The 9,306-nt window shown below is 50.7% G+C and overlaps 1 protein-coding gene across 1 annotated transcript in view; it reads left to right on the forward strand.

Annotated features, from left to right (window-relative positions):
- Positions 1-2,772: 2,772 nt before the first annotated feature.
- The window catches only part of FARSA (phenylalanyl-tRNA synthetase subunit alpha), an 11,483-nt gene continuing 4,949 nt past the window's right edge, over positions 2,773-9,306 (forward strand). Inside the window, exons 1-7 of the mRNA XM_026456909.1 lie at positions 2,773-2,958; positions 6,732-6,869; positions 6,954-7,052; positions 7,124-7,242; positions 8,170-8,262; positions 8,354-8,482; positions 8,560-8,675. Of these exons, the coding sequence (XP_026312694.1) occupies positions 2,812-2,958; positions 6,732-6,869; positions 6,954-7,052; positions 7,124-7,242; positions 8,170-8,262; positions 8,354-8,482; positions 8,560-8,675 (841 nt within the window). The 5' untranslated portion in view covers positions 2,773-2,811. The remainder of the gene's footprint in view (positions 2,959-6,731; positions 6,870-6,953; positions 7,053-7,123; positions 7,243-8,169; positions 8,263-8,353; positions 8,483-8,559; positions 8,676-9,306) is intronic.

The following is a 9,306-nucleotide window of genomic DNA, read 5'->3' on the forward strand; positions in this document are numbered from 1 at the left end:
AAAAAAAAAAAAAAAAAAAAAAATTAAAAATAAGCTGGACACGGTAGTTCACACTTGTAATCCTAGCACCTTGGGAAGCTGAGGCAGGTAGATTGTTTTAGTCCAGCAGTTCAAGACCAGCCTGGGCAGCGTGGTGGAACCTCGTTCTTACAAAAAAAAAATATACACACATAATATATATGTCAAATATAATATATATATAAATTGTATATGATATATATGACATATATATCCTATCTCATATATTATACATATAACAATTAGCTTGGCTAATTATATTTATATATAGTTATATATAATTTTATATATATACACACCTGGTATATATATATGTAACTGGCATATATGTATATATATATATATACATAAAAACAAAAATTAGCCTGGACTGGTGGCACACACCTGTAGTCCCAGCTACTTGGGAGGCTGAGGTGAGAGGATCACTTGAGCCCAGGAGGTGGAGGCTGCAGTCAGTCAAGATCATGCCACTGCACTACAGCCTGGGCAACAGAGTGAGACCCACTCTCTAAATAAATAAATAAATAATCAACAAAAAATGGGAGGAGAGAAGGGACTTTGAGAAATGTATCCTGAATACAGAACCTCATATAGGGTCAGGACTGGGGGATATGAGTAATCCCATTTTGCAGACTCAAATAATAATTGTGATGTAAAAGGAATAAATGTGTTCTGCTTATAAGAGTGTTCGAACGTGGGCCACACTTAATTTAGTAAGCAGTGTGAATATGTGTGGGCATTTAATTCTCACAATAACCTGGGCTCCAATCACCTCCATGTGGGCAAGAAACTGAGGCACAGAAAGATTAAACCTTCTGGTTGAATGACATAAATGGCAGATCTAGAATTCTTTTTTTTTTTTTTTATTTTTTTGAGACAGAGCCTTGCTCTGTCACCCAGGCTGGAGTGCAGTGGTGCAATCTCGGCTCACTGCAAGCTCCACCTCCTAGGCTCAAGTGATTCTCCTGCCTCAGCTTCCTGAGTAGCTGGGATTACAGGCATCCCCACCGCACCCGGCTAATTTTTGTAATTTTAGAGATGGGGTTTTGCCATCTTGGCCAAGCTGGTCTTGAACTCCTGACCCAGGTGATTCGCCCACCTCAGCCTCCCAAAGTGCTAGGATTACAGGCATGAGTCACTGTGCCTGGCCTGCAGATCTAGGATTCCAATCTACCTGTGCTGACATAAATCACCACTGCCCACATGTGATTACTGACCATTTGAAACGTGGTTGGTCTGAACTGAGATGTATTGTACGTGTAAAATACACATCAGATTTTGAAGATTTAGTATGAAAAAAAGTGCTTTTTTTTTTTTTTTTTGAGACGGAGTTTCACCTTGTTGTCCAGGCTGGAGTGCAATGACATGATCTCAGCTCACCACAACCTCTGCCTCCCAAGTTCAGGCGATTCTCCTGCCTCAGTCTCCCAAGTAGCTGAGATTACAGGCATACACCACCATGCCCTGCTAATTTTGTATTTTTAGTAGAGATGGGGTTTCTCCATGTTAGTCAGGCTGGTCTCAAACTCCCAACCTCAGGTGATCCGCCCGCCTCGGCCTCCCAAAGTGCTGGGATTACAGGTGTGAGCCACCGCGCCCAGCCGAGTGCAAAATATTTTCTTAGTCATCTTTTTTTTTTCTTAAGAGTCAGGGTCTGGCTGGCTGGGCACGGTGGGTCATGCCTGTAATGCCAGCGCTTTGGGAGACCGATGCAGGAGGATAACCTGAGCCTAGGAGTTTGAGACCAGTCTGGACAACATGGCAAAACCCCATCTTTACCAAAAAAAAAAAAAAGATAAAAAAGAAAAAGCTGGGTGTGGTGGCACGCACCTGTAGTTCCAGCTACTTAGGAGCCTAAGGTTGGAGGATCATTAGAGCCTGGGAAGTCAAAGCTGCAGTAAGCCATAATTGCACCACTGCACTCTAGCATGGGTGACAGAGCAAGACCCTGTCTCAAAAAAGAAAGATGTTTTGCACTGTATTTCTATAGGACAGTGCTAATCTAGGCCATGCAGTATTTGCACCGATGTTGCTCTCAGCGCACAGGGGTGGGGGATCTGGAAGGTTTATAATTTATGACTTAATTTCCACCAACTCTCTGTAGAACTTGGGCAAGTCATACCACCTTCTGAGCCTCAGTTTTCTCATCTGTGTAATGCGGTTATATCAGTATCTACATCATAAAGTTTTGGGGAGAAATGAAATACTACACGTGAAGTACTTAGTTCTGGGCTAAGTACTACCACATAGGAGGTAGTCCACACAGGTTAGGTGCCACCTTGACTTACTAGATGAATCCCTTTCCCCTCTATAAAAAGGGATGGTACCTACCCAGCCTTCCTTTGAAATTTTAAAAGTAGCTGACATCGCCAAAATGACCATCTCTGGATCCCACTACCCACCGCCTCTCATAGGGCAAGAGAGAATACCAGAAGGGCAGATATTTCTGTAACCCAGAGAGGGTTAAGTCCAAGGTCACACAGCCCGCTCAAAGTGAGGCTAGATAAGTGAGGCTAGATAAAGCTCAAAACAGGGCGGTGCTTCTGACCTTGAGATAACCGATTTTCCTCTCTGGTCAACCAGATGCCACTGATGGAGCAAGGGTGGAGGTGGGAACTGAGTCCAGTACACCTTCTGAGGCTCCGTCGCCACACTCAAGATGACGACACATTGAGCCCTGTTCTGCGGTTAGACACATTCAAGATGGCGATGCACACCCCGGATTCCGGTTCCGGTTCCGGTTCCGGTGGCTCAGGCCCCGGCCGGGACACGCTAAGCACAGTAGAAGCAGCCATGGCGGATGGTCCGGTGGCGGAACTGCTGCTCCGGCGGCTGGAGGCGTCCGATGGCGGCCTGGACAGCGCCGAGCTGGCGGCTGAGCTGGGCATGGAGCACCAAGCGGTGGTGGGCGCCGTGAAGAGCCTTCAGGCGCTGGGCGAGGTGAGCCGGGCCCGTGATGCCGGGCCGCCTTGCCCTTGCACCTACGGTCCCCTTGCCAGGAGGGCTCTACGTCCAGACCAAATTCCCTCAGGCCTAGTTTGGGGTAGCTGTATATGTGTCCACCCCAGGATGCGCGGACGGGAAGTGGGACGAGTGAGGGCCCAGATGTTCCTCATGCAATAAATGTTTATTGAGGCGCTTTCAGCGTGGGTAGGGGGAACGATAATGGACGAGGAGGACGCGGTTGCTGCCCTCACGCAGGTTGCGACCTAATAGGAAGGTGCTTCAAGAACTGGAGTGATGGGGGGAACACAGGGGACCCAGCTGTGACAGCTGACCCAGGCTTGGGGGTCAGGGAGAGCGGCCTGGTGCAGGTGACGGCTGAGTCGGTTCTCTGTAGAGAAAAGTGATACCACTTCAGAGATCAGTGGCCGAGATCTTCGAGGATGGCAGGCGGCGAGGGAGACCAGCATAGCTGTAATTGCAAGGCCTCTTAGGTCTTTACCTCACGAGGGAACTGGGGAGCGATAGCAGGAGCTAGAGCCCGGTCAGATGAGTGTGCTATCCACATCACCTTTGGGAATAACTGGCAGGGACAGGACAGGAGGTGAAGGGATGAAAGCAGAAGCTGGCACTTAACCAAGCTGGATGGCATGATGTCTGGCTATGGGAAGGCAGCTTGGGGGACGTGGGGAAGGCATGGGATTCAGGACAAGGCAGGGGGCACACCGATGAAGTCCAGCCTTCTGACTTGGGCAAGTGGACAGTGACAGAATCACAGGAGGAGGATGCTGAGGGGCCCGTGGGCCACCCAGAAGGCTAGATCCATGAGGCCAGGATCTGGGCTGTTTATCCATAGAGCTCATGTTCTGCGCCCCACTTTGGTCTCAGCTTGTTTGTCCAATTCATTCCATAATCCTGGCTGATGGCCATGTTATTCCCATTTTGCAGATGTGACAACTGATGGTCAGTAACATAATCAGTGTGAATAGAAGAGGCCGATGAACGCAGATTTGAAATTAGGCACTCAGGCTGCAGAGCCCATAGTCCTCAATGCAAAGAAGAGATGACAGCTGTGTTCTGTTGGGTGACAGTGCTTTGATCAATATGATTTGACATTGGTATACGTCACAGAGGGTTAAATAATATAAGGAGGTGAGATTAAATCTAATGACAGACAGTAATAGCCATAAAAATAATTATAGTAGTTAGAATTTATCCTGGGTGCAGTGGCTGACCCCTGTAATCCCAGCACTTTGGGAGGCCGAGGCAGGTGGATCACAAGGTCAGGAGTTCAAGACCAGCCTGGCCAAGATGGTGAAACCCCCGTCTCTACTAAAAATACAAAAAATTTAGCCAGGCATGGTGGTGGGCGCCTGTAATCCCAGCTACTTGGCAGGCTGAGACAGATAATTGTTTGAACCCGGGAGGTGGAGGTTGCAGTGAGCCAAGATCACACCACTGCACTCCAGCCTGGGCAACAGAGCGAGACTCCATCTCGAAAAAAAACAAAAAGAATTTATGCAGCAGTTGTCACATAGTAGGCACTATATACTCTTTCCGAGTATTAATTTAGCTATTCCATGCCGGGCGCGGTGGCTCAAGCCTGTAATCCCAGCACTTTGGGAGGCCGAGACGGGCGGATCACGAGGTCAGGAGATCGAGATCATCCTGGCGAACACGGTGAAACCCCGTCTCTACTAAAAAATACAAAAAACTAGCCGGGTGAGGTGGCGGGCGCCTGTAGTCCCAGCCACTCGGGAGGCTGAGGCAGGAGAATGGCGTGAACCTGGGAGGCGGAGCTTGCAGTGAGCTGAGATCCGGCCACTACACTCCAGCCTGGGCGACAGAGCGAGACTCCGTCTCAAAAAAAAAAAAAAAAAAAAAAAAAATCATCTGAGGTAGAACCCATCACACCTTTCTCTTATGGATGAGAAGAGTCGCTCAGAGGTTAAGCAACTTTCCCGAGGTCACACAGGAAATGAAGGGCAGAGTTGGGATTAGAACGAAGTGGGAGCCAGGTCCTCTGCACTCTACTTATCCTTTTTGTCCTTTTCTTCGTGACTCTGGACCTGGAACCTCAGTTTTTGTTTGTAATGTGTACCTCTAGGGCCCTTGTCTGACATTCTGGGTACTGACATGTGAACATTTAAACATGGAGACAGGTTGGGCGTGGTGGCTCATGCCCATAATGCCAGCACTTTGGGAGGCTGAGGAAGGAGAATCACTTGTGACCAGGAGTTTGAGACCAGCCTGGACAACATAACAACACCCTGTCTTTATTTTTATTTATTTATTTATTTTTTTTTGAGACAGAGTCTTGCTCTGTGGCTCGGGCTGGAGTGCAGTGGCCGGATCTCAGCTCACTGCAAGCTCCGCCTCCCGGGTTTACGCCATTCTCCTGCCTCAGCCTCCCGAGTAGCTGGGACTACAGGCGCCAGCCACCTCGCCCGGCTAGCTTTTTGTATTTTTTAGTAGAGACGGGGTTTCACCGTGTTAGCCAGGATGGTCTCGAACTCCTGACCTCGTGATCCGCCCGTCTCGGCATCCCAAAGTGCTGGGATTACAGGCTTGAGCCACCGCGCCCGGCCAGCACCCTGTCTTTAAAAAGTAATTTAAAGGGCTGGGTGCGGTGGCTCACGCCTGTAATCCCAACACTTTGGGAGGCCGAGCTGGCCGATTACAAGGTCAGGAATTTGAGATCAGCCTAGCCAACATGGCAAAACCCCATCTCTACTGAAAATACAAAAATTAGCAGGTCTGCCGGGCGCAGTGGCTCACGCCTGTAATCCCAGCACTTTGGGAGGCCCAGATGGGTGGATGACGAGGTCAGGAGATCAAGACCATCCTGGCTAACATGGTGAAACCCCGTCTCTACTAAAAAATACCAAAAAAACTAGCCGGGCGAGGCTGTGGTCCACAGGCGCCTGTGGTCCCAGCTACTTGGGAGGCTGAGGCAGGAGAATGGCTAAACCCGAGGCAGAGCTTGCAGAGTGAGCTGAGATCCGGCCACTGCACTCCAGCCTGGGCGACAGTGCAAGACTCCGTCTCAAAAAAAAAAAAAAAGAAATCTATAAAAAATTAGCAGGTCATGGTGGCGCACACCTGCAATCCCAGCTACTCCGGAGGCTGAGGCAGATAATTGTTTGAATCTGGGAGGCGGAGGTTGCAGTGAGCTGAGATCACGTCACTGCATTCCAGCCTGGGCGACAAAGCGAGACTCCATCTCAAAAATAAAAAAAAGGTAATTTAAAAATTAACCAAGTGTGGTGGCTCGTGCCTGTAGTCCCAGCTACTCAGGAGGCTGAGGCGGAAGGATCACTTGAGTCCAGGAGTTCGAGGCTGCAGTGAGCTGTGATCACACGACTGCACCCCAGCCTAGTGACAGGCTTAGGCCCCCTCTCAATGAAAACAAAAACAAAGAAAAAAATGTGAAGACGAATCAGTTCACCTAATTTTTCACCTCAAAATCTGTCACAGGTTCAAAACTGACAGTAAGAATTTGTCCTCCGCCAGGTAACATCCTTAGTGGTATCCTTTACCCAGGGAGGTGTAAACTATCATTATTATCCCTGTGTTACATAAGGGAAATGGAGACACAACAAGGTCTTTCCCTTGAGACCACTTGGCTGTGAAGTTGCATAGCTGGGATGTGAAGCCAGCTTCAAAGGCTATGCTTTGAACCTGGGACCCAGTGCTGCAGAAAGGGGGTGCCTGACTCTGAGCCTCACTGCTGCCTGGACCCCCCCGCCTGCCCCGCCATTTCCCTCTAGATCATCGAGGCTGAACTTCGGTCCACCAAGCGCTGGGAGCTTACTGCGGAGGGTGAGGAGATTGCCCGGGAGGGCAGCCATGAGGCCCGTGTGTTTCGAAGCATCCCCCTGGAGGGCCTGGCCCAGAGCGAGCTTATGGTAGGAGCTGTGGGGTGAACGGGGAGTGAGTGGTGGGGTGAAGGCGGCCCTGGTGCCCCACTCACTGCAGCCTCTCTTTTCCAGCGACTGCCCAGTGGCAAAGTGGGCTTCAGCAAGGCCATGTCCAACAAGTGGATCCGGGTGGACAAGAGTGCAGCCGACGGGCCCCGGGTGTTCCGAGTGGTGCGTTCCTGCGGGCTGGCCAGGGGGCAGGTGGACGGGCACGTGGACCCTCACACCCCTTATCCCGGCAGGTGGACAGCATGGAGGACGAGGTGCAGCGGCGGCTCCAGCTGGCCCAGGGGGGACAGGCTGAGAAGCTGGGGGAGAAGGAGAGGAGCGAGCTGAGGAAGAGGAAGCTGTTGGCTGAAGTGTGAGTGGGTGCCCCCTGCAGACTCAGGCCCCCACCACCTGCGTGGCATGGTGGAGGCATGGTGGGAGGGAGACACCGTGCCCACACCAGGCACAGGTGTGGCCAGTTTCCTCCCAGCTCGCTTAATGCCATAGTTGTCAAGCCTATGTGCCTCGGGGTCTTCGTCCATGAGGACCCTTCTGCTGAGAACTGTTTTCCCTCTGATCTTTAAGGTCAGCTCCTCATCAAGTCTCTATCCTGCGTCCGCTTAAAGAGGCCACCCTGCCACCCCTCCGCTCCTCTTGAGTTCCATGAAGCCCGTCATCCCCAGTCTTCATCTTTGGTGCTTGTTCATTTCTTTCACTGTCCTTAGTGTGGTGCGAAGTTTAATGAACACACACCGGACAGGCTCCTGGAACCTAGATGGGCTAGGGGCTGTCCTCTCACAGAACAAATGTCCCCTTTGAGCAGACACAGAGTGGCAGAGAGAAGAGACTAAAGCTGGGATGCCTAATTGAAGAGATTAGAGCTGGGATGCATAATTGAAGTACACAAGAGTGAAACTCCGTCTCAAAAAAGAAAAAGGAAAAAACCAAAAAAACTGCCCTCTTTCAGGGGCTTGTGGGGAGACTTTCACAGAACAGAGCCTGGCACAGAATAAATCTGCTAGACTTTCCCTAATTTCATCACTCAGTCGTGTACTTAGCACCTTGAACGGACTCTGGCACACATTAGGTTCTTAATAAGCGTTTTTTGAATGAATAAGTAAGTGTATACGGGAGATAGGACATGGCCACATAGGAGGATTTCAGGTAGTGATGAATGTCAGGATGGAAATAAAGCAGAGTGACTTGGTCGGTAGCGTGGGGGATCCTCATCAGGCAGGAGATCAAGGAAGTACTCGAGGAGGAGATAGCAGTGGCATCTCCTTCGTTCCCCTGGCCACAGGACCCTGAAGACCTACTGGGTGAGCAAAGGCAGTGCCTTTAGTACCAGCATCTCCAAGCAAGAGACAGAGCTGAGCCCAGAGATGATCTCTAGGTAGGGGGCAACCCCAGGGTCAGGGTGGGTGGGAGCTGGGGCAGGGGTCGGGGACAGGCAGCCTTTACCAGGCTCTTGCATTCTCCGCCAGTGGCTCTTGGCGAGACCGGCCCTTCAAGCCCTACAACTTCTTGGCCCACGGTGTCCTCCCCGACAGCGGTCACCTTCACCCCCTGCTCAAGGTCCGCTCCCAGTTCCGACAGATCTTCCTGGAGATGGGGTGAGCACAGGGCTGGGGGCAGGGCCTGATGCTGCTGCTGGGTACAGGCAAGGCAGTCAGGCCGCGTCTCCCACCAGGTTCACCGAGATGCCGACCGATAACTTCATCGAGAGCTCCTTCTGGAACTTTGACGCCCTCTTCCAGCCCCAGCAGCACCCAGCCCGTGACCAACATGACACCTTCTTCCTTCGAGGTGGGTCAGCCCCTAGGGCCTCCCTGAGACATGAGAGACACCAGGCTAGGGTAGAGCCTTTATAGGATGGGCATCCCATTTTATCAAATTAGGTCTAGAACTGGGCATGGTGGTGTGCACCTGTAGTGCAGCTATTTGGGAGGCCAAGGCAGGAGGATTGCTTGAGCTCAGGAGTTCAAATCCAGCTCAGGCAACCTAGGGAAGAGTCTACCTCTGAAAAAATTAATTAGGGCCGGGCATGGTGGCTCAAGCCTGTAATCCCAGCACTTTGGGAGGCAGAGACGGGCGGATCACGAGGTCAGGAGATCGAGACCATCCTGGCTAACACAGTGAAACCCCGTCTCTACTAAAAATACAAAAAAAAAACTAGCTGGGCAAGGTGGCGGGCGCCTGTAGTCCCAGCTACTCAGGAGGCTGAGGCAGGAGAATGGCGTAAACCCAGGAGGCGGAGCTTGCAGTGAGCTGAGATCCGGCCACTGCCCTCTAGGCTAGGCGACAGAGCAAGACTGTATCTCAAAAAAAAAAAAAAAAAAATTAATTAATTAAAGTCCATCCTTGTTGAATGTGTCAAACTCTGTTCTCATTATGTCACCTCCAGTCTTTTTTTTTTCTTTTCTTTTTTTTTTTTTTT

This window comes from Piliocolobus tephrosceles, chromosome 21, assembly GCF_002776525.5.
Source record: "Piliocolobus tephrosceles isolate RC106 chromosome 21, ASM277652v3, whole genome shotgun sequence".
NCBI classification, from domain to species: Eukaryota; Metazoa; Chordata; class Mammalia; order Primates; family Cercopithecidae; genus Piliocolobus; species Piliocolobus tephrosceles.